The 27,079-nt window shown below is 33.1% G+C and overlaps 1 protein-coding gene across 1 annotated transcript; it reads left to right on the top strand.

The window, feature by feature from the left end:
- The first annotated feature begins 1,503 nt into the window (after window positions 1–1,503).
- Window positions 1,504–26,758, top strand: LOC145694104 (uncharacterized). The gene is made up of 3 exons (XM_081770221.1): window positions 1,504–1,648; window positions 17,119–17,672; window positions 26,462–26,758. The coding sequence occupies exons 1-2, from the start codon at window positions 1,583–1,585 to the stop codon at window positions 17,668–17,670; spliced, it is 618 nt and encodes a 205-aa protein (XP_081626347.1). The 5' UTR covers window positions 1,504–1,582; the 3' UTR covers window positions 17,671–17,672; window positions 26,462–26,758.
- Window positions 26,759–27,079: the final 321 nt, after the last annotated feature.

Genomic DNA, 27,079 nt, shown 5'->3' with positions numbered 1-27,079 from the left:
ATTTAGATCTTCTTAGAAACAAAAAAATTACAACGAACACTCAAGTAAGAATTGCTCACCTTATATAGCAGTACAGAAGGTCGATTACCCCCAGCCTTGCTTATATCCAAGTTAAGATTTTGGTGGTAAAAATTAGTTCAGTTTATCTAAAATCATCATTGCTCCACCGATACCAATTGGCGTGAAAATTTCTAGTAAATTGGAAAAGGATGTTCAACATTCTCATGCAATTCGATGTAACGACAAATACCAAACAAGTTATACTGCAGATACATTTCCAACATTACACTACCTACATACTGTTCCGTGGTCCGAACCCATCTTTTTCCACCTAATAACTCAAGTTTACCAGAAGTGGCGCTTATCACTGTCTTCTCCCAAGCCACACAACTATATTGAATCCTTGAATTTCACAGATTTTAGATTCACTTTACCTACTTATTGCTCCGGTTAATTGTCTTAATACAGGAATACATTGGATCTTTGACTTCTACAAATCTTGGATCTACTTTACATATTATTTATTACTCCTGTTAGTTCGCTTAATATAATAATATCTTGCATGACTCGATTTTGAAAAGATCGGCTTTTGCGCTAATATGGGTTTCTTTTTAGTACCTACACACATTGACGAACTGAAAATAGATTTAGTAATTCAAGCTTTTTTTTTAAAAAAAAAAAAATGATCTAATAAAAGAGATAAACAGCACGTATGTATGTATGGAAATACCGTATTAGTCGAGTCGAGTCGAGCATTCGCTAGTGATATGATGACACATAATCACAACAATTGAAGAATGGGAGCACGCACAACCTTAGTACGAGGATCCTTTGCTTCGATCCTAAGTCATATAAATCGTCGAATATCATCGTGGATACTATCGTGTCCCTGTCTAATTATTAATAACAATCTAATCGATGATAGTTTCAGCAATTTTGCCCTGTTGCAGACTGAATAAACTGGAGCTGAAAGTGGAAGTGCGAAAATACTACTAACCAAGGTTGACCATGATCAGAGAAATATTCTGGGGAGGAATTCAGTAGCTCCGAGGGAAAGTCTTCCCAAGCCACCCCTAAAATCATCAGTGTTCCTAAAGCCTACATACAAATCGCCGCCTAGAGAGAAGGCATTACCTACACAGTTCTGCCATAAAAAAAATCCTTTGGAAAAAGTAACTTGTAAAAAACCCTGATGTTTGACAGAGTGATGAGATATTTAAGAGAAAATTGATAAAGAAAACTCACTTTTGATCACACAAGTGATAAAAGTAAAAGCTCTTTGCCGTTAACATATCAAGTGTCACTTTACAATAGCTAATTAATTCCTACCTGCCGGAATAAGTTTTTCGTCTTTCTGGAAATAAATAATAAAAAAAGCCCATGACCTTCGACCTTCAAGTGTCCTTTTACAGTACAATACCGTGACATAAAAATGTAAGAAGAGAATAAAGTCAAGTCTTCTTCACATGGGTGAGAGCACTTGAAATCATTTTGCAAAGACATGAAAAGTATATGGAGGACATACAAATTAACCTGCGATATATAACCGGAAGATTGCTACTTCCGTTAAACATACGAGGAAATGAGAGCGTGCTGTTCGGAAGGAAAGGGACAATTTAATATCATCAGCTGCATCATGAAAGAAATTGTAAGTATGTTTTCAATAAGAAGATGTATTTAACAGAATAGGAATTTGTTCTTTCCGGTTTGAGATACTAAGTCAAAATATTTGATAAATACTATCATCACTTATTCGGATCATTTGTAATGCATTTTAAGTATTTTCCAGTAGGAATATGGTAATACTTATCTCATATAGAGATTAATACGATTGTGTGCATATATACACAACTGTAGGGCCTGCGATGGCTTAGTGGTAGATCGCTCATTACTACGCGAGAAGTCCCTGGTTCCATCCCAACTGTCGCCAACTTAGCTTTTTGCTGGACAAACACTGTGTGTAGCCTATAGTTCTCCTTGAAGTTCTCCGATTTTTTCATACTCTCTTCAATCCATCATTAACTTAACTATCATCCTCAAAATGGGTACCTTTGACTCGGAATACAACCGTAGGAAGTTAAATCAAAAAATTATGTATACTTAACACCAGCAAAGATGTTTATTTTAAAAGAAATATTAGTACCTAATTTTATACTGAATACATAATATATTAAACTTTTCAACAAAAGATTTTTGAGTTGGAAAAGTGAGAAAGAGGTGTTTTATTATTATTATTATTATTATTTAAATATTTCAATCTATTACTACTACTAATCGTAGTAGCTCTTGGTCAGAAATACTTCTAAAGATGTCAATGATTTCAGATCTGAACAATCTTCTATATTTCAAAATAGTATATATATATATATATATATATATATATATATATATATATATATATATATACATATATGTAGGACGTGACACATTAAACTTTTTACACACCTTAAAAATTGTACATATAGTGTTTACAAAATGGATATGCAATTATGCATTATTTATTTTGTAACATGGAGTATTTATTTATTATGTTGCTATGACAACCACTTTCACATCGTCGAATTAATATATTAACAAAATAGCAACGTATAACAACTAAACGAGAAATTACATCCATATCCTTTTTTATTCATATTCTTCTTCTTCCTTTCTTAAACAGCTTGTGCACAATTTAAAAATGAATTGTGCCCACAAATACAAGTAAGGATTGAAATACAAGTATGAATAAGAGCTCCCTCGTGGCTAAGCGGTTATCGTACGCGACTTTGGCGTGGGAGACCCGGGTTCAATTCCCGGCGGGAGCTCATGTGGTTCGGATTCCACGTTAATCAGTAGGTCCACGTCTCATATAGCCTTGCTGCTGAACGGGACGCTAAACTAAAATCACCTCACCACAAGTATGAATAAAAGTATCGCTGTAAAACATACAGCTAACGGCGTAGTAAATTCTTACGATGACCTTGGCGAGAAATGTTCGCGGATCCCTGGGCAAGAAAAGTTTGTAACCCCTCCGGCTTTTTTTTTTCAAATAGCTAATGATAATAAATTTTCGAAATCAATTAATCTTAACGTTGTTATCAGTGCTAAACAACTGAAAGATTTGTTTGCTTTCTTTATTGCAATGTTAAAGTAAGCTCACTGCCTGTCGCCTATGTTAGTGGCCTAATATTACAAGAATAGATGATAAGTTTGTTTCAAGCCACCATTATGTAATGTTTTATGTAAACAAATCCGATTTCATAATTGTTTGCATTTACATTGAATGGATGGGTCTTTATAAAATCAGTGTCAAATTGTATTTAGGTTCTTTGGCTTTGTGAAGTCTCTAAAAGCGTGAAGCCCTGGGTCGCCGCCCACCGCTTACGACGTCACTGATATAACAAATGCATCAAACTATTAAATAATAATAAGAATAATAAATTATTTTTTTAAATTTTCAAATGATCATGCCTCGTTGTTTTATTATTTCTGAAATAATAATTATTTATGTTGATCTTGTGCAGATATTTTAAGAAAGATAAGATACCGAGTACGATCAACATGTATTACCTGCTATTGATACGAGCCTCTTTCTCTCGATTACTTTCTAATTTTGTCTCTAATTTTGTTTCTTAATGCTTTAAGCCGTTGGCAACTCTATAAAAGTACCTCTTCTACGATATAAACAAAGTGACACTAACGACTTCAGGAAAGGGGGTCAGCGCTTGGTGGCACAGTACGTTGTACAAAAGTATATGAATTTAATTTTTATAGTAGGAATACATATGTTAAATTTTAAGTATTAAAACCAAGAATATATTGCTTTTGGTGGGGTAATACAGTGCTATTGCCTTATTAACAAAAATTTATAAAAATACATTAAAAAAAGAAAATAATGTTCTTGGTTTGGTAAAATGAAGGAATGGACCTACGACTACTGATACTAGGAGCTCTTTTTAAAGTTGATTACTAAACGTTTTACTGGATAATTCGAAATAGATTTGCTCACGCCCAAAGCTTTAGGTCTAAGCCCCAATTGTTCATTCAACCACACAGATTTTTCCGCCCTTTTTATTGCGTTTTCCGAAACCGACAAGAAAATTGAATTATCTTCTTCTTTTTATGCGCATTTCATAAAAAGTATATATTTTAAAAAGGTTATTATTTAATGTTTCTTAACTCGTTCTTTTCTCTGACCTGATCTGTTACCGATCGACATTTTTAAAAAGTCCTATTAATTAGCTCTACAAAAGATATTTTCTAGTTTTTACTGTATTTTATTAAAAACATTATTCTCTTGAAAAAATTCAAGGTAAATAAATTTGATTTTTTTTCGTTTTTACAATACTTTAGTTTCCTTATGGAAGGCAATAGTCTTTTTTTCTCTAATAAAAAAATGTTCAAATCTGTCGATTTGAAGTCGGCAGTATACCTAGTCTTCTGCAACCAACGAAACTTCTGTGGGGATTTACAGTAAATCAATACATTAGCGCAAAAATTTATGTTAAAATATCGTATTATCATCATATTTATGTATCTGTACAACATTCCAGAATTCATGAAAGTGCTTGAATTTCAAGCTTGAACATTTCACTCTAACAAGAAAAAAAAAAAAAAAAACCTAATAAGACATTTAACAAAACGTTGTTATATGTTAAGAGCTTAAAGCATAAATTGAAAAAAACTTTATGAAAGGAAAAGCTATTTGTATTTAAGATAATGAAAAACTTATTGCATACACTAACCCAAACTCCAATGTTTTAAGCAGACAATATTCAATCAACGTGCTCGCCTTTATTGCCTAGCGTGGTATTTGAAAAGGAGAAAAGAAAGAATTTCCAGCTTTCTCTGGTATAATTCTCCAAAACATTCCTCTCTATATTTTTTATATAGAGGAAACAAATTCCCAGTAGTTTCATGAATATCAAATGAAAAATAGTTATAATTTGTTAATGCAGGATTGAATTTTTTTCATTTAAAAGAAATACATATTACAAATTTCGACACGAAACATGAACTAATGTATTCATTTTCAGTTTAAATATAAATTATGTTGAAAATAATCTCAACGTTACGGAAACTTGGTTTGTCTATATTTTTCTTCATAAATCAAGAAACTTATTGCAAGTCCTTAAACAGAGGCATTCATCTATTACTATCTAAAGGCTGACAGAACGATGAAGTACCATTAAAAAGCCTATTAGCTTAAATGAAATTGACAAATTTTGGATTCATATCACATCAATATTCTATGAGTTGTGATTATAGAAGCATGACTTATTTGTAGACTATGTTGCACCTACGTCTAGTGTCAAAAACTACAAGTAAGCAGGGCGCCCATTAGGGGGAAGAAGGTAGGGCGCTCGCCCCCCTAGTGGAAATTGTACTTTGGAATATCGAAAACCCAACAGAATTTGTAGAATAGTTACAACAAAATTTGAAACTATATTTGAAATGTCCCTTATACTTGCCCCCCCTTGGAAACCACAACATGGGCACCCTTGCAAGTAAGCACAAGAATGTATATAATGGCAGGCATCTTTGGTTATTTATAATATTTACATTATTAATATATATAAATATATTATAATTATAAAGTCTGATTTATCAAATATGAAAGAATTTCGAGGAAAGTTAATACCAGTACGTATTTAATACAACTTTTTTTCTAACTAATTAATTAAAATTGATAGATAATGTAAGTTTTATATGGATATTCATGTTCAATAATCAGGGCCGTTATTTAGGGAGGTCAGGAAGTGGCAATTGTCTCCCCTGAGTTTGAGATTTATTTAAATCAAATCTATAGTAATATATTAAGAGAAAGCATGAATTTCTACTTCAATCATTAATAAAACATCAAATGTCTGATAAGTAAAAGACAAATATTGAGTTGAGTTGATTTTGAGTTTATCGTCCCGTTCAGCATATATATTTGATACATGTATGGAAAATATCAAAAATATCACCCTTAGCAAAAACTTAAATTACGCAACCGTGAATAATGCGAAAACATCAGAAAAATCGTTTGAAAAGTTAATTCCAAAGTTAGCAAATACATAAATATATATTTTAAGATTAAAGGTTTACAGTCCCCTACAGAGGGCGTAACCCTCTTCGGGCAGTAGCTAGCATATGCTAGCTGGAAATAAAAAAGGTTTACAGTCGCAAAGCGTGCATTTCTCTTCTGAACTTTAATTTCAGACAGATCGAATATTGAATCGCTACATACTTAAGTTATAGGCAAACAATGTTTGTAAGTGTTCTGAACTTTTTTAAAACACAGTTCATCTATTCTTTATATAATCTTTCAATTTTAGGAATGTAAGTGTTGTGATACACAAATTCGATCAATTAAGTTCACTTCTGACTCGAAAGAAGTGTAATGGTCATGGTAGTCAGTGATATAGCGTTCTATCCTAGAAGTAGGCTAAATTCCTTTACTCTATTCCAGCATATGTGAATTGGGTTCGACATCATATTTGTGGGTTTTCTCACTCAATGACTTCTCTACTAGTAAAGTTTTTATGTATCATTGGTATCCTTTAGACTACGCTTTTTCATCTTGTGGTAAGTGTATCACTGGCGGTACGTGAGATTCTGCTCGGTAGTATGTGCGACTTATGGTGGTACACTAGCTTTGGACCAACGTTCTGAAACTCCAAAGTTGTAGACCTCTTAAATTAGACATTAGTCCGAAAGAAACAAGAAATTAAAATTCACGTAATTGCTATCATACACTAACTTAAACCCATAGATTATAAATTTTAATAAGATAAAGATTATTCAAATTCAAATAGCTTATAATAATATATTATTTAGTCTTTAAACATTTTTGAAACTAATGGGAATTTCCTACTATTAGTAAAATATAAAATTAAGTTAATTTTAAGGTACTATTATTTTAAATATTTTAATCTTAACTGTACACAAAACTACATGAGCTGAGATATCCAGTGTAAAATGGCCTCTGGTGATTGTTAAATAAATAAATAAATTATTGAGCACTTCTTGCAGGGCTACAATGATTAAATTTGGCATGATTGTAGCTTTTCGGGACAAACCCACAGAAAAATTGCCAAAAGTGAATATTTTTAATTTTTAGGGGATCTAAAGAGGGGATGAAGAATTTTCCCATGTTATTTAAATGAGCCTTTTTTGGACATATAATCTCATGTTTTAGGTACTTAAAAATGGAATAAAAACTTAAAATTCAGTATGCTTGTACGTTTTTGTTAGCGTTACCTCAGTGAATCATCAGAAATAACAATTTCCAACCGTAGAGTGGTTTTATGGGGAACTGAATAATCTTTCCCATGTTATTTATATGGGATGACGTCTACACCCCAAAATGTTTAGGCACTTCCAGCAGGATTAGAATGATGAAATTTGGCATGATTGTAGCCTCCCAAAACCAACGACAGGAAAATTGCCAAAAGTGAATATTTTTAATTTTTTAAATGCCTAATGGATGATGAAGAAATTCCCATGCTATTTAAATGGGCGTTTTCTTGAGATACAAAATCTTATTTTTTAGACAGTTGAAATAGGAAAAGAAACGATAGAATTGTTAGTTCAAGAGGTGCGAGGTTGTAGGTCGAGCAAAGACAGTGTATGAGGGCGAAGTCCCCGGATGAGTAGATTTAGGAAATATGAAGAGCAAATTCACGAAATTCACTGTTCATGCAAAAACCCATAGATAAGAAATGCGAGGCCGTAGGTCGAGCAGACTTTGGAGCCTGGGGTCGGAGCCCCCAGCTAGCCAAAGGTTAGTACAAGTATATTGGTATAGCAGTATATACTCGAAACATCAATATATATATATATATTAGCAATCTTCTTCTTAGAAAAACATGAGAAATGGAGCTTTGGACTTAAGGTACAGTTTCATTTTTCAATACGAAAGAAGCTTAATTTTTCCTTTCCAAAGATCTCATTGCAACTTCGCCTATATTATTTTCTTTGTGCCCCATATATCGGGCTTAAGTTATTCATCGTTAATTTTGTAATTAGTATTCATTTACCTCCATTTAGCATAAGAAAGTTTGGTCCATAATTGTGATTTTAAACAAGTAAAGCTGAACTCGTGGGCATGAAACTAAGCAACCGATCATTTAAAGAAGTATGTGGTCAGTCACATTGCTTGTTTCATCACTGCTGTTAATGATTTTATTGACTTGGATTCTCTACTTCTTTCACTAAAATAAATTCCAATTTGACATCAGAACGCTGAGTGAGCACAGCACTGCCCAACACATGGCAAGCACCTGGTGTTTAGATTTCCAGTACTTACGGCTGAGCACACAGCTTGGTTTCGCTTATCTCATGGAAGTAGACCAGTGATGCTCGTACAAGACATTTCTGAGTGCAGTGACACGTTAGTCTACATAAAATCAATTTATGATATACAGAAATACATAAAATATCAATATCAATTTAATGTCATAATTTTTTTCGGATATCGCATCATTTTTTTATTAGCTACATCAGTAGTTGAAATATTTTTTTTTTTTTTTTTAGTTTTTGTTTTGTCTAGAAATTATTCGGACAATCTGGTGTTGTAAAAAGAGAATCACTGAAATAATTAATTATAAAACAATAAACAACCACACGTAGCTGATGAATTATAAAATTTGTTCAAAATACTGTACAATGTGACATATACTCTGGTTTAAACATGTTGCTTATTCTTAACTTCAATACGAAGGGAATTACTCTTATTTAGAGTTTTATAACAGTGCAACATTTCTTCACATATGATTTCTATGCTTCAACCACATATTCAAACGGATAGATCTTCAAATTTTAGAATTAAATGACGCTAAAGAAGTCTTAATTATACAGATACTATATTAACTCAATTTATTGATATATTTAGATTGTCAAAATTTAGCAAATAATTTTATAAAACAGAAAATTGGGATAAAAAAAAATATTAAACCTATTCGCTCTTGAACGTATGTCGTATTTAAATTTTACTATATAAAATATTAATATTTTTTATATTAATGCACACATATATTATTTTTTATTTAAACGTATTTTAGTGACATTTTGTTAAATTTGTATTTGTCTATATTACCGAACACTTTTCAGATTATAGGAATTTGAGATGTCCAGATATTGGCAGAAAAATGTTGCATTAAAGACATGCATTAAAAAATGTTGCTTTATCCCGTGACCTGCATTCTGAAGGACCAGGCGATATACCATACTTTTTGGTTTATCAAACTATTTAATTATTTTAATTAGTTTATTTATGAATTCATGAACTTATTTCAAGTAGATAAGGTGGTTGTATTTTATGAACTGTTGCATTGTTATTTACCATGTTGCGTTAGTTGAAGTTAAGTGAACAGGCAGGACGAACTCACTAACTCACGTAACTCAAGAAAGGGAATTTTTCAGCATATGGAAAGAGGGTTTGACATAATCTATTTTAATATGTCATTTACGTATTTATATTCGCCATCTACACAAAATTTACTAAAGATAGGAACAATAACATCTTAATGAAACTATTATATCTCAGACTTCGGGTGATCGTTGATGTGGATATATTTCTTTTGCCTTTCATGTCGAGCAATAGAAAACTATAATTTCAATGGCAGTAAGAAGATGAATTTCATATATATATATATATATATATATATATATATATATATATATATATATATATATATCGAACAACTTACCTAGGTATAACACATCATTAAATTATGAAATGAATACAGTTGAATCTTTCTTGAATCTAAAAATGTTCGATAGGTTATAATATTAGATGTGTTAATGTAATGAAGGTACTAAATATTCTTAACACTACTAAATTGTAAAATTGTACTAGAGAGCAAATAACAGCAGCGGTAGCAATTTTGCCTAACACTTTTGGGTCAAAGGGAAAGTTAACTATTAATAGTAACGACATCCTGTAATCCAATTCCTTGGTCAACTACGTTAATTAATATTTTTCTGTTTTTAAAAAATACTTTTACCAAAGGAACGTGAATGTATTATCCTTAAACATTTTGACTCTGATCGATTTAAAATTCCCGTCTTACTTACTATTTTTTCAATACGAATTCGATTCATATTAAATTACTTCTACATTTTTACTTCATTATAATACGAAGTCTTCTTATTTTGTAAAGACTGTCTTATTTGGTAAAGATGAACCTTCAAGCTTTCTGGATCTGCGATGGCTCAGTGGAAGTGCTCATCTCTAAAGCGTAGAGTCTCGGTCCATGCCAACTCGCACCAAATGGTTTTTGTGCTAAAAAAAAACATTCTGTACGTGGGTTTTCTCGGGGTTCTCCCTTTTGCTTCAGTTTTCTTCATTCAACCACTTTTTTCATTATCATCCTCGATCTTAGCCTCCGTGCATAAATCTGGAACGTTAAAATAAAAAAAAATAAAAAAATAGTTCAAGACGTCTGTCCTGGACTTTAGAATACATAACTTGTACTCAAAATGACGAATACAGTATGATTTTTGCATTAAAATATTATGCTAAAAGAAAATTTTTATTTTCTTGTTACTCACAAACACGTACAAACATATAGGCCTACATAACTTATAATTTATATTCTACTTACTGTGTATATAGTTATATGTGTCAGTGGGAAATTACTGGCCTTCATCACTGACGGTATCCTGGGAAATTGTCAAGGATCTCTCATAATCGGTACTCGAAATGGCTTTGCCCCTCAGGTTTTCCAACAAGGCCTTTTTCTTTATTATCTTTACTTAACGAGAAAATTTTGAGTCATTCTTACCTGTAAGATAAATAAAAAAAATAAGATAAAATTAAACTGTAAAAAGAAATTAACACGCACAAATGAAAGAATTGAACTACAAAAGGTAAATATTATACTTAAAAATTCAGTCATAAAAATGTAACAAAATACACGCCAAGTGATTTGGGACAAAGCTTTATAGAAAATGTAACAGAGCAATACAAGAAAGTTATATTTTCCTTGACCTGTCTCCATGTTTGTTTTGTTTATATGAAATGTTTTTATATATAATGCCTTGAACTGTTTTCTTGATAATTTTTTCTGAGTGGGCCAAGAACAAAACAATTCTGGGAGATATTTTTCTTGCAGGGTCCTACTAGAATAATATTTTTTATACTTCTTTAGAGTTTCATCAGCAATGAAATACAACCGAACCTAATATCAACACTACGCATTTTGTCGTAGCAGCAAGATACAACATTTAGTTTTGTAATCGACAATCGTTTCTTCCGATGTTTTCTTGTGCATGTTTGAAGTAGTGGCATGATATTGTAATGGTATTATGAATAGTAGCAGAACGCATTGTAATGGCATTATCCATACTTGTAGCACATATTATAATGGCATTATCCACAGTAGCAGTACAATATTGTAATGGCATTAACAATAATATGATCATAACATAATATAGTAATGGTGTTATCAAAAGCACTAATATAATATTGTAGTGACATTATCAATAGTACTAGCATAATATTATAATGGCACTATCAACAGAAGTAGTAGTAGTAATATATTACTAACAGTAACAGTAGTAGTAGTATATACAGTAGTAATAGTATATAATTATAATGATATTATCAATAAATATGGACAGCGTTGTAGAAAATTTTACGATCAATTTATTACTTCACCATTATCTAATTTGCTAAATTATACACTAACATGCGAGCCGAACAGCATATTAAACTTAATTTAATGTGATTTAACGTCTGCTGGGATTCTATAATAATTACATAGTATTATTTTACTTTTCATCAGAATATTTCAGTGGCTTGGGCAAACATAATGGTAAGCGCCACCACTGATGAAATTGAGTTATCAAGTGGGATAGATTGTGATCGTATCACAGAAGAGTATGTAGGTAGTTTTAAAAAAGAAATGAAATCTTTGAGTTTTACGTCCCATGCTTATGTCGGCTAGCCTAAAGGAGACGATGATAATAAATGAATGAAATGGTGGAATGAAGAAAGTGGGCGAAAACGGGAGAACCCACAGAAAACCCAAGCACACGGTGTTTGTCTACTACAAAGTTAACTTGTAGGTAATTTTATTTCCGAAACGTAGCTGAAGGAGGAGGAGGCTTATTTGGTGTATATCATTGCATTGAATTGCATATGAATGGTAAATATTCTTTTCCACTTTTCTCGAAAGTTAGAGAATGTAGCATACCACTATGTTCACGCATGCCGCTCATTTTAACCCTAAATATAGACAAGATATAATTTTTGTAATATAGGAAACAAATAGAAATTCTACGCCGATGGGAAGATGACGCCTTTTATAACATATATTTGGTCAACGAATAAGAACATGAAATGTGTTACTAATATGCATCAAGGCCGATACAAAATAGTCTATTTTACTTACATGACTCGTTTTTATTGCTTGTTGCTTGGAGTTTACCGTTCCTTTTTAGATGCGACGCTATATGACTGAATTAAAATGTATTGACACTGGAAATCGAACTCAAATGCACATATGGAAGTCAAAAACGTTTAGCGACGAAAGAGATCCATATTAATAGTTTGTCTAAATTTATTCTGAAATTTAACATCAAAGTAATCACAGCGTTTTGAAACATCAGAAACTTTGCTTATGTAATTACGTTAATAGTATGTGCTTAAATGTTTCCTAGCGTCAAGATTTGACCACGTTAAATAACAGAATTATTAACAACTGGCAGAATGTCCGTTCTTCGTACGGAGAGAAAACGTTCATTTTGGACATAAAGGACACCAAAAATAACACCAATCAACTTAGGAACCTCAAAACTATGAATTCGGCAATAATATTGGTCATTTTCTGCAATATTTACATGTTACCATCAACAGTATTAATGGGGGTTGAATTTGGACCTAAATGGCATCGGAAGTGCCACTGTTCATCTCAGGGACCCTGAATCTATGGATTCAACACTAATATCGGTCATTTACGATCATTTTTATATATATCTCCGCCTCCCTTTCCCTCAAGTTGCACCATTAAAGTGAAATAATAAAAAAACATCCCAGGCGCGAACCTCGTCTATGTTGAAAATTTGATCGAGATCGATCCGGTGACTCAAGAGTTATTAAGTCATAAACATAGCCAATATATATATTATATATAATACTCGTTCAGCTTCACATTATAGTGTCCCGACCAATTTAGAACTCCATGAATTTGAATATAAGAATTTGGTTTAAGCTGAAATGTGTTATTCCTTATTACCTAATATAGGTCTATTAAAAGGTTGTGCTATGATAGAAAGACATTATGGTTAAAGTTGTAAAAATGGGAATTCTTTTAGGTGGCATTCTAAAATAAAATGTTACGAAATTTACCTTACTTTTGTACGAGTATAAATTTTCCTAAACATTTTGATATTCGATATTTCATAAAAATGTATTTCGTTAACAGTGGTTTAAGCCGTTTCTTCTGAAAGAATCAAGGGGTAGTTTACTCTTAGGAGGTGACGTTTATTCAGGTGGTTTTCTCAGTAATTGCTCAGTCGATTTTGTTCATATTTCTTAAACAAACTCTTATTACCAACATATAATATTCTCTACATCTATTTCTTTAAAAAAATACACAAGTGGTAGTCTACTCCTACAGTAAGTTTTAAAGACATTCAAGGGAAATTTCTTTTCATATAACAGCTTGGTAGCAACCCCTCAAGGTTACCATTCTTATCCAAAATTACCATTCTGACCCCCTAGTTTTACATCTGCCACTCCAAATGAACTTTTCTACCCCAAATTTACCAGTATGATTATACCATTTTCAATGAAAATTTGCGCATGTCACTCCCAAATTTCTCATGAATATAACATGAACCTAAAACTCGCCTGTCAGCAGCCCTGAGATAACAACTTTGTAAAATAAACGTTCCTTTCAGCAGCGAGATTATATGAAATGTGAACTAACAGCTTATCGTGGGAAACGAACCGCATAAGCTCCCGTCTGGAATCCAACCCGAATTCTCCCATACAGAAGACTTGTATTCTATCCACGCAGAAGTCTTGTATAATATCCGCATAGCCACAAAGAAACTTAAATGATACCTCTGTTTTGTAATATTGAAAGTAGAGGTCTCCCATTTGAGAGTTCCACTGCATTCTGTAATTAATAAAAAAATTATAAAAAAAATAGACACCATAAAATACACAATAGCCCTAAAGAGGGCAGCAACCTCCACCCGTATTGATTTTGGAAAAAAACTCATTTAAATGCACACACTGAACAATACTTTTCAGGAACATATTACCTGTTAAAGACGAATTTAAACAATTTAATTAAAGTGCGCAAATCTGAAAACAGTTTTATCAGGTAAACGTGAAATTACAAATAACACCAAGTAAGAAGTTAAAAATCTGAATTTAATACAGACATGAAATTCATGCATACGTTATTAATTTACGATTTGCTTTTTTCTGAACTTATTAGTGGTGATATTTATACATTAAAAAAAGGATAAATTGTCTTTCGAGCTTTGGGTTCATTTGTCAAATTCCCATTAATTTTGTATGAAGAATGAAAATGTAGGCTAACTACGAGGCTGAAACTTCGTAATAATGTACGGTACTTAAATCGTAAGTAAAACTATTATAGTATTTCTTATACTTTCCAAATTTGTCCCATGACAGAGACTTAGACCAGTGACTTATCCGTTAGCAGAGGTGGTGAAACCAGCTCTCCGTTACCCTTGTTCTTTGGGACTTCCAGTGATTTCACTCTGAAGGCACTCTTTAAATACTGATGTGAGTCACAAATGTTACAGGAAAAATAACAACGAATTACTATTGCATAATCATATTTATAATATAGGCTTATGTCTTACATACATAATTGTTGAACTTAATTTTAAATATTTTAGCACAAAGAATTCAAGAAGTGGATTGTTATTACCCACACTTCTCAACCTATTTCTTCAGTTTCTCAATTGTCTTCAGTCCAGGAGACCTACGACGAATCAAGGCGGAAATTCGTGTGGTTCTGATCCCATGTTAATCTGTAGACCTATGTCTCATTTATCCTCGGTGCTGAAAAAAACGCTAAACTCCAATACAATCAATTTCTCGATCGATCCTGTGAAAACCGATACATACTTATTAACAGAGTAGTTTTAAACGGATACAGAAAACTATGTAATGATGCAGTGGTTCTCCTCCATGCTTGAGCTCAAACACCCATGTTAACCACTCCCGATCTAAAAGAATAGTAGAGAAGACTTCTCCTCGCAAAATGAGTTCCAACACTGATCTGCATGTCACTTACATAGAAAGTGCCCTCAGTCTTTAAAAAAAAAAAATCACCTTATATCCGCTTACGCCTCTCGCTATATGTCCTCTCAATCATATCATAATAAATTATTTTGCTATCACAATTAATTATTTTAAAATGTTATTCACACTAAGTTCTCCTTCACAGTTAAAGTTTTTAATATAATCACTATAGTATAGTTAAAATTCGATTGTGCATTTTCAATGAAAAATTCTGCTCCTCCCCCCCCCCCACAAATAAACATTGAAGAACCTTGGCCCTAAAACTCGCCTGTGACCATCCCTTATTTTCTCAAAAACTGATCAGCCCAATTTGTTCATACTTCATAAACAACACCATAGTTTGGCGTCTTGTGCTTTTACTGAAAATATCGACAAACGGTAACTACTCTTGGAGTGATTTTTTTTCAGAGACTAAGAATACAAAAAGAATACTTAGTAGACTATTTTCTTCATATTTTATATATAAACACAATAATAACTCTATAGTATGGCAGAGGTCATTTCAAGTGAAAAATTAGAAACGGTTAGTTCAGTAAGTTTTCTTCAAAGATATCTGATTAAAAAAAACTACTATTATAATTTCGTTAATATTTCATAAACAAACGTTATAGTAATAATAGCAGCATGACTTAGTTTATTCTATTAGACCTTGTTTCCATAATGTCAAACTAAATGCAATACACTGAGCAAGGCTATGTGGTAAAAGTACATAGCAACACAAACACGTAATAGTTTCAACTATGAGAGGTCTAATGAAGACACAGTTAAGTGTATTGAAACTGTTACGTGTTTGTATTTCTATATATTTTTACCATATAGCCTTGCTCAGTGTGTTGTTGCGTTTAGTTTGATTTAATTTAATAAGTTTAAGCGAGAAAGTTAAGTGTGATTGACCGCAAACTCCTTTTTGTTTCATTTCTTTTCAAATATATATTAATAGACTTCTCGAATATTGCTATTTAAGTAAGTTTTAAATAGGATTGAGTATTATGCTTCCTTAGTCTAATCTATTTTTCTCCATTTTACGACCACTGAACAGTATTATTAAAAAAAAACTTCCTCTTCACTTATCTTCCCCAGGAAATAATAATAATAATAATAATAATAATAATAATAATAATAATAATAATAATAATAAAAACAGCTTCGTGATATTAGGAGCGAAAGAAATGGTTGCAAAAGAAAAATTTTAAAGATTGGTTTAAAAAATTAATAGTTCTGTTACATTGCTAAAACGCTGATCCATTTACGACATATTTCAATAAATACAATTTCATTACAGGAAACCTTTCAACCATCCAAAAGGAGTGTTAATCTTCTACTTTTTATATTATGTGCAATGTGTTAATAAATGTTTTTGAATAATAATAATAATAATAATAATAATAATAATAATAATAATAATAATAATAATAATAATAATAATAACGTACGTGGCTAGAGTGAAAGGATAATAAACATTACGATTATCACCCATACAAGATTTGAAGAGCGATTTATTTTTTAATGATTTGTGCCCCCTCCCCTCCAACATACTTACGACTTGACCCAAACTTCTGTGGCCCTGATCCATATACAATCTTTAGATATAAAATGCGTGTTACTTTTTAAATCACCGTTACTGATATCCAGCAGGAATTACATAAAAATGGCCCTTGTGTTGATTATTATTTTTTTTTTTTACCGATACAAGACGTGAAAGTAGCCCTCCCTCCAAAGTGTGCTAATTTACAATAGCAGAAATATGATAAATCTATCTATGGCCCTTTTACAATTTCTAGTTGGGATCTGTACTGTGATAATAATAATAATATGTTATTTTTATTTACATTAATTTCCATTTATTTTCTTTTTATCAGCTTATATGCTTGTTCCTTGCAACGACCGTTCTGGGAACAACTGTTGAAGATGCCCTTGATACGAAGGGTAAACGACAAATTTTGGACTTGGCGTATGGAGGGGCTACTTACCCAGGTGCTTACAACAATTACTACGGTTACGGCGGCTATGGACTAGGATACAACGGATATGGTGGTGGTCTTTACGGCGGTTATGGATATCCTAACTATGGCTACGGTTATGGTTATGGACGCTATGGTGGCTATGGAGGGTACTATGGACCTTATGGTGGTTATGGCGGTTATGGCGGGTATGGTGGAATTGATCCTTATGCCAGTTCGGCTACATTGAGACCCTTTTACTCAGCACCGTTAAGAAGCTATGGACTTGGTTATGGTTATAATCGTGGTTATAATGGATATTATGGTGGGTATTTCGATCGCGGATATTACCCAGGAAGTTACTACAATAGTATTTATCCAGGATATTATGGTGGCTACAGAGGCTATACTGGATACAGAGGCGATTATATCAATGACAGATATCGATACAGCAGTTCACGATTTTATTAAAGGTAAGTATTATATTTGTATATATATATTTTTAAAACTGTGTATACAGTATTTAAAATCATTTCTACGCTTCCCACTATCGTGTGTCCGTCCGGGAACAAAAATCCCCAAAACTACTTGAAGATCATCAGCAATTACGGCCAGGACGTAAAGGTTCAAAGTTAGGAATATAATTCGTAGTTGGAGGCGACATTTAAATAAGACACCGATAGATATTAAGAATTTCCGGTTTTAACGTTGCTCGCTATAGAGCAAAAATGGTAATAAATAGCGAGAATCGGTTACCTTTAGTCCATTACGCTTCTCAAGGATACGTTTTATATTAATCCTTAAATAATTCTATGGCCTATGGAACCCGAAGGTTCAATGCCACGTTCACAAAAACTCTCTATTGATTTTTGCCCTTAGCCAGGATCTAGTTTCTACTTTGTATTCCTATTTCTGCGAGATCCACCTTAATGTTATCCTCCTTTCTGCACCTAGGTCTTCAGGTTTGTGTACAAAACCTCGCGGCCAGAACCTCGCGGCGACAACCTCGCGGACCAAAACCTCGCCTGGCCAAAACCTCGCCTCCCAAAACCTCGCGGCCCGAAATCTCGCCAGGCCGAAACCTCGCCTGGCCAAAACCTCGCCGCCCAAAACCTCGCGGGACAAAATCTCGCCGGGCCAAGACTCCGCCTGGCCAAAACCTCGCTGCCCAAAACGTCGCGGCCCAAAATCTCGCGGGGCCAAAACCTCGCCTGGCCAAAACCTCGCCACCCAAAACCTCGCGGGCCAAAATCTCGCCGGGCCAAAACCTCGCGCCCCAAAATATCGCCATACCCAAAATCTCGCCTGACCAAAATGTAAATGTTCCAACTGATGATAAGGATGACGGTATAAAAGACGCTGTTTCAGAAGAAGTATCACGGGTATTTGACCAAGTCCCGCGATACCATATGAAAATTCTATTTCTGTATTAGAGGATTTCAATGTGAAGATAGGGCGACATGATGTTTTTAAACTGGTTATAGGGAAAGAAAGTCTGCATAAGGAAAGTAATGACAACTAACGAGGTTAGTTACGTGAACTTTGGAACATCCAAAAACTTAAAATTTTAACAAAAATCTAATAATATTCACGAAAATATGAAACAATATATGAGTTTTTACGACGTCCCTTGATTATGTCGTATAGGTTAAAGGAGACGTAGATGACCAGGATGAAGGAAACGATCGAATAAAGAAAGTGGGGGAAACGGGAATAACCCGAGAAAGCCCATGCACACGATGTTTTGTATCTTATTATTATTATTATTATTATTATTATTATTATTATTATTATTATTATTATTATTATTATTATTATTATTATTATTATTTCTAATGTGGAATTGCATTAGATTAGGAAACACATTGGGTAAATTTTAAAGAAAAGTTTCATTCGCGGCGAGGTTTTGGCACGGCGAGATTTTAGGCGGCGAGGTTTTGGCCCGGCGAGATTTTGTCCCGCGAGGTTTTGGCCACGCCAGGTTTTGGGCGGCGAGGTTTTGGCCCAGCGAGATTTTGTCCCGGCGAGATTTTGTCCCGCGAGGTTTTGGCCGGCGAGATTTTGGGCGGCGATGTTTCGGTCGCGAGATTTTGTCCGTATACCAGGTCTTCATCTTGGATCCTTTTTCGATTGGATTTCCAGTTAAAACTTTGAAAACGTGAAAACATTCCTACCTTCTTCTATTCTGGCCATATGACCTACCCACCTGAGCCTCCTAGACTTCATGATTCTACCAATGTTTGGTAAACGGTATAAATTGTGCAATTTCTCGTTATGAAGTTTTCGCCATTCCATATTCCCCATCAATCCTTAACTATGTACTAAAATGGAAATGAAAGCAATCTACTGCAGCTTCCGATCTACATAGAGCAGAAACCATAAGAGATAACAAGAAGCGTTTTTCTTGGAATTGATTTAGCTTTCTAGAAATATACATCATCAACTCTCTCTTAATCCTTTATTCAACCCGGAAGTGGTAGAGATCAACTACTTTTGGGTAGAGATGCAAAAAAGCCGGCTTTTTTGAATCGATGGTTTTTTTCGCATAAAAAGCCGGCTTTTTTGGAAAAAAAACGACAATTTTGGAAATTTTGGCTTTTTTCATTTTCATGATTTTTCTATCTAAATAGCTTTCTTACAGTATATTCTATAGTTTGATAAGAGTTCCATGACCTAAATGCGATATTTCGCTCTGAAATTCACCTTCAAGATTGATGGAGCACATTTTTTACGAATTAAAGCTAACATGAAGAATGTAGTATTTGAGGGTAATTTTAGAGGCTATTTAACTTTATTTTAACTTTTGAGTTATCGACATCTTTTTTCTTCTCTAGTTTGTCATCCGTGTTTCATTTCTAAGAGCTTTTAGTACTCTAGCTTCTAGCACAAAAGTTAAACTTGCCCGTTTTTCTATTTATCCGTCAAAGCGTACGTTTTTCAATATATCCGTCAAACCGTACTTCCATATTTCTATTATACTGTAGCTATGAAGTGATTTAGCAATGATTTTAAGGACACAATCTTGAATACCAATTTATACAAATAATCAGTAGCGGATTTAGAAAAGTACTTTAGGAGGGTTTTTTTCTGATTGTTTCGTTTTCTAAAAAGTCCTAATTTTATTTGGGAAGTGCTTGAAGTTTATGAGTACAGGCATAAATAATATCTCGTTTCGTTTATATGTTTAGCAATAATCTTCCTGATACAACTTTAAAATCTTTTTATACTGAGAATCAGTGGCGGATTTAGAAAAGTATTTTGGGAAGGGTTTCTTACTAATGTTTAGTTTTTTTTAAACATTCGTAATTTTTATTTGACGGGAGCTTAAAGTTTATGAGTAAAGGCATAAATAAAGATATTTCGTTTCTTGCAGACATTCCGTAACTTTGGGGAACGGGCTTCAGTCCGAAAGACCGCCCCCCAACCTTCGCAAAACCGTCACTGCTGGTAATTAGTAATAATAACGATTTAAAAACAATAAGAAAGGAAGTCGCCCAACTCACAGTACACGCACTGTTTCTACATTCACAGATGGAATGAAGAAAAGCTTTGTCAGAATGGTCGAATGCTGGTTAAATCCCGGACTTCCCGATAGAAGCGCGAAAGCTAATCACTCAGTCATGTTTGTTGTGCAGTTGTATTTAGCTTAACTTAAATATATTCCGTAGTCTTTTTTTTGGGGGGGGGGGGGAGGGGAGTTCCGTAATGATATGTTGAATCCCTCTTGTTAAAAATTCAGAAAACTTGAGGATTGGGTAAACTGTGATGGTGGTTCTATAAAACTTAACTGTAGAATTTCAAGAATATACAGAACCAAAAGCTCTAGATGTGCAGCCTTTAAGTGTATTATATAAATCTAAGTATTTCTCTTATGTTTTATTTTAATTTTATTTTGTTTCAAAAAAAGGGTATGGAATATTTTGAAGTAAAAATACTACATACTATTTTGCTAGTTATTTGTGTATTTTTTAAAAAGAAGTGTTCACTTTTAGGGTTGGCTGGTTTACACCAACCTTTTATTTAATAACTGGTTTAAACCACAAAAATAAAAAGAATGAAAAATGCGAATCGTGTGAACTTCATGGTGACGTTTCCAGATATCAAACCACCTGCAATAGTTTTATTTTCCTTTCACCTTTTAATCAAGGTGTCCCATGTTCAATTCTCGGTCGAACCACAAACCTTCTTTCATGCGTAACCCAAGTAGCGGTTCGGATGTCAGTTTAAGCGAAAGTTTTCTCCTTGATAACCTCGGTATTTCGTAAGGATGTTAAGTCTAAATATACGAAACAAACCAAATTGTATATTTCTGCATGCTTAAATGCGTGTTGTTTTATAAAGAAGCCAAGATTGCATAAATATATTGATAGAAATTGGCAAAATTTATCGATTGTCTACGTAGCTTCCAACATTAGCTTGGATTGGACTTTCAATGATATCTACGTACTAAATTTGTAATTTAATACCTCAGTTTTAGCGTACTGATTATGATACGTTGACCTTTAAATTTTACATGCAAAGCAGCATTCCCGTTATTGTCTTACATTTCATGTAATGACGGGATTTTCCCAATGGCTAGGGCGGGAGATTCTCAACTTAAGAAATTTACTGACCGCACTTCTTTAAGCTTATGGGAGTTCTTCCAGCATAAACCCGCTGTTGCATAATAACATCAAGGCGAAACAAACTTATTTCTGTGAATATGTAATATAAATACATAAAGCAAAAAATCTAAATCAAAAAAGCCTGGTTTAAACCAAAAAAGCCTGGTTTAAACATCCCCCAAAAAACGGGTTTTTAACATTTTCAAAAACAACCACAGTTCTTGCCAACTCTGCTTACTTTTGTATATAGGAGGTTAAAAATTCTTATTATATACATTGGTTAATCCTGTGGAATTCATAATGTAGATATATTGAAGAAAAATTGTTTGAAATATTTTTTCGAAATTCATAGTTTATTTCCGATGTTTTATATTATTATGAGCATCAACCACTAATTAAATGATTTTTTGTGTTATAGAGAAGCGATACAATGTCTGTTTTATCAATTTAAAGCAGTATTTTGAAAAAAGCCCAAAATTTCCCAAGCAAAAAAGCGAAGCAGAAAAAAACGTTTTTTCCAAAAAAGCCGGTTTTTTCTGAGCCCTTGCATCTCTAATAGAGATGCAAAAAAGCCGGCTTTTTTGAATCGATGGTTTTTTCACATAAAAAGCCGGCTTTTTTGGAAAAAAACGAGAATTTTGGAAATTTTGGCTTTTTTCATTTTCATGATTTTTCTATCTAAATAGCTTTCTTACAGTATATTCTATAGTTAGATAAGAATTCCATGAATTAAATGCGATATTTCGCTCTGAAATTCACCATTAAGATGTATGGAGCACATGTTTTACGAATTAAAGCTAACATGAAGAATGTAGTATTTGAGGGCAATTTTAGAGACTATTTAACTTTATTTTAACTTTTGAGTTATCGACATCTTTTTTCTTCTCTAGATCATTTTAGTGTCAAATGTTAAACTTGCCCGTTTTTCTATTTATCCATCAAAGCGTACGTTTTTCAAGCCATACTTCCACATTTCTGTTATACTGTATCTGTGAAGTGATTTAGCAATAATTTTCCGGACACAACCTTGAATACCAATTTATACAAATAATCAGTAGCGGATTTAGAAAAGTACTTTAGGAGGGTTTTTTCTTATTGTTTCGTTTCCTAAAAAGTCCTAATTTTATTTGGGAGGTGCTTGAAGTTTATGAGTACAGGCATAAATAATATTTCGTTTCGTTTATATGTTTAGCAATAATCTTCCGGATACAGCCTTAAAAATCATTTTATACTGAGAATCAGTGGCGGATTTAGAAAAGTATTTTGGGAAGGGTTTCTGACTAATGTTTAGTTTTTTTAAACATTCGTAATTTTTATTTGACGGAAGCTTAAAGTTTATGAGTAAAGGCATAACTAATAGATATTTCGTTTCTTGCAGACATTCCGTAACTTTGGGGAACGGGCTTCAGTCCGAAAGACTGCCTCCCTAACCTTCGCTAAACCGTCACTGCTGGTAATTAGTAATAATAACGATTTAAAAACAATAAGAAAGGAAGTCGGACAACTCACAGTACACACACAATTTCTACATGCACAGATGGAATGAAGAAAAGCTTTGTCAGAATGGTCGAATACTGGTTGAATCCCGGACTTACCGATAAAAGCGCGAAAGCTAATCACTCAGTCATGTTTGTTGTGCAGTTGTATTTAGCTTAACTTAAATATATTCCATAGTCCTTTTTTTTGGGGGGGGAGGGGAGTTCCGTAATGATATGTTGAATCCCTCTTGTTAAAAATTCAGAAAACTTGAGGATTGGGTAAACCGTGATGGTGGTTCTATAAAACTTAACTGTAGAATTTCAAGAATATACAGAACCAAAAGCTCTAGATGTGCAGCCTTTAAGTGTATTATATAAATCTAAGTATTTCTCTTATGTTTTATTTTAATTTTATTTTGTTTCAAAAAGAGGGTATGGAATATTTTGAAGTAAAAATACTACATACTATTTTGCTAGTTATTTGTGTATTTTGTTAAAAAGAAGTGTTTACTTTTAGGGTTGGCTGGTTTACACCAACTTTTTTTTTTAATAACTGGTTTAAACCAAAAAAATAAAAAGAATGAAAAATTCGAATCGTGTGAACTTCATGGTGACGTTTCCAGATATCAAACCACCTGCAATATTATAGTTTTATTTCCCTTTCACCTTTTGATCAAGGGGTCCCCTGTTCAATTCTCGGTCGAACCGCAATCCTTCTTTCATGCGTAAACCAAGTAGCGATTCGGATGTCAGTTTAAGTGAAAGTTTTCTCCTTGATAACCTCGGTATTTCGTAAGGATGTTAAGCCTAAACATGCGAAACGAAACCAAATTGTATATATCTGCATGCCTAAATGCCTGTTGTTTATAAAGAAGCCAAGATTGCTTAAATATATTGATAGAAATTGGCAAAATTTATCGATTGTCTACGTAGCTTCCAACATTAGCTTGGATTGGACTTTCAATGATATCTACGTACTAAATTTGTAATTTAATACCTCAGTTTTAGCGTACTGATTATGATACGTTGACCTTTAAATTTTACATGCAAAGCAGCATTCCCGTTATTGTCTTACATTTCATGTAATGACGGGATTTTCCCGATGGCTGGGGCGGGAGATTCTCAATTTAAGAAATTTACTGACCGGACTTCTTTAAGCTTATGGGAGTTTTTCCGGAATAACCCCGCTGTTGCATAATAACACCAAGGCTAAACAAACTTATTTCTGTGAATATGTAATATAAATAAATAAAGCAAAAAATCTAAATCAAAAAAGCCTGGATTAAACCAAAAAAGCCTGGTTTAAACATCCCCCAAAAAACGAGTTTTTGGCATTTTCAAAACCAACCATGGTTCTTGCCAATTCTGCTTACTTTTGTATAAAAATTCTTATTATATACATTGGTTAGTCCTGTGGAATTCATAATGTAAATATGTTGAAGAAAAATCGTTTGAAATATCTTTTCGAAATTCATGGTTTATTTTCGAGGTTTTATATTATTATCAGCATCAACCAGTAATTAAATGACTTTTTGTGTTATAGAGAAGCGAAACAAAGTCTGATTTATCAATTTAAAGCAGAATTTTGAAAAAAGCCCAAAATTTCCCAAGCAAAAATGCGAAGCAGAAAAAACCGAGTTTTTTTCCAAAAAAGCCGGTTTTTTTCCGAGCCCTTGCATCTCTACTTTTGGGTTTTCACGTTCTACGCTATAGAGTAGAAAAGGTAACTGACAGCAAGAAGCGTTTTCTCTGCAATCAATTAAGCCCCCCCCAAGAATATATTTCATCCCCACTCTATTTTCTCTATTAAAACCAGAAGTCGTAGTAGATTTCTACAATCTGCAGTTTCAATAATATTGATTAAGATAATATCACGCCGCACAAAAGAAAAGTACTTCTGCTCTTTGTTTAGTAAATAACTAAATAAGAGCAAACAATAAGCAGTAAATATTGAAAATTGGTCACGTAAAACTTACAATTTTTTTTTAACGTACCCATAAATTACTAGTTGTATCGAAAACTCTTCATATACAAACATAGTGCAGAAATTTGAAAACGATACCCAGCAAGCAGGCACGTCTACAGTAAGTCTAAGTTTGCCCTTAATTTCCCTTGATAGATTTAGCCTTCGAAATCCTCTCTGTGCATGGCTTTCCCAAGTGTAAATTTTAAGTCATGCTTTATAAGTGTGTCAATTTAAAGGAATTTTAAGGATAGCCCGATATTATGCATTATTGTTAAGTCTGAAACAAGCTTGCAATCGAGGAACTAGCAAGTTTGCTATAGCCTTGATTAGGTCTGCAGATATGTAAAGGCAAGTTTGTGCAAGCCTATAGACTTAGCCTTAAAGGTTTGAGTAAGGCCATTAAAAGTATAGAATGCTATTAGGGATATTCATGACGTCACGAACTGCGCCTCAGAATTTTTGGTCTATAAGAAAATATTTGAAAGTAGCAATATTAGCTTGGTTCATAGAATTTTGTTGGTGTTAGTATCTGGTATATTTCCTAACATTTTGGCAATCGTCACAAGTAATGGGCATATGTGTCACGATTTAGGAAACGGACATTAAGTTCTTCATTATGACACTAGCAAGACAACAGTATATGGTATGGTTAATGAGATATTAGCCTAAAATTGTCGTTAGGTCTTATTGCTGTTTAACTAAAATTTTCTCAAAATGAAAGACATACATGAGTCCATACATCACATCAAACCGAACAGAATAACATACTGTAACTTGAGGACAAATATTCAATTGCAAATAGACAATATAATAAAAAAGGAACAAAATTATCAATTAACAAAATAATTAGAACAAAATTACCAACATAATAAAACAATTATAAAATATTTTTTATTCGCAACGAACGACATAATTGTTTCCGACATAAAAGTTCGTTTTTCCCTTAGTTTTTTCAAAACCTACGCAGGTCGATATGATCTATCGATTGAGATGTATCTTCTTGTACATTATTATAGTTAAACAAATAGCAAAGCTTATGGTTAAATGTCATCTAATTGTGGAACAAATTTAATATAATTGTGTTGTATGAAATATAGTAGGCGACAATTACAAGAATCCCCCAAAATTAAGCATAATGTTGTTTAAAATGGAGCAAATTTCAGTGAAAATAGAACTTTTCCTAAATTTAGTAATACCTATGTTTATCTTTACAGGACTGAATCAAAATCCATCTCTGATTTTCAACTAAGGAGACAAATCAACTACCAAGATGAAGCAGTGCCATCTATCAAAATAAGTGCTTAATCACAATATTTTTATGTACAGTATATTTTCCTGTATTACTAGCAAAATAAAAGTATTGAAACACAGTGCACAAACATCATCCTAGTGAATTGTATGCTCTTGTAATACATCAATGCTTTTAACTATAAAAAGAAAAAAAAAATAGAATAATATGTAAGAGTTTACTTGTATACATATTGACCTTACTAAAGTATTTGAGTGCTTAGCGCTTCACTAGTACAATATTCAAGTTTTAATTTCCATATAACCAGTGTTCGAAGTGGAAAAAAAGCAGAGGCGGTATGTTTTATTATGATTTTGACTCAACATACCTGTTAATTAGATATTGTCTTGATCACTGGAAAACCAGAGACGGTATGTCCTCATTATTGAAAAACAAGAGGCGGTATGGCATACCACCGCATACCGTCTCACTTCGACCACTCCATATAACAGAAAACTCCCTCCCTTGTAGACCATTTCTGATTCTACATTTCATCCTTTTTATTTTCGCAATACCCCCCCCCCCCAAATATACAGATCTTATA

Source organism: Thermobia domestica, chromosome 9 (assembly GCF_964235325.1).
Source record: "Thermobia domestica chromosome 9, izTheDome1.hap1.1, whole genome shotgun sequence".
Lineage (NCBI taxonomy): Eukaryota > Metazoa > Arthropoda > Insecta > Zygentoma > Lepismatidae > Thermobia > Thermobia domestica.
Note: the sequence above shows the minus strand (reverse complement) of the source record. Positions and strands in the feature narration are given on the sequence as shown.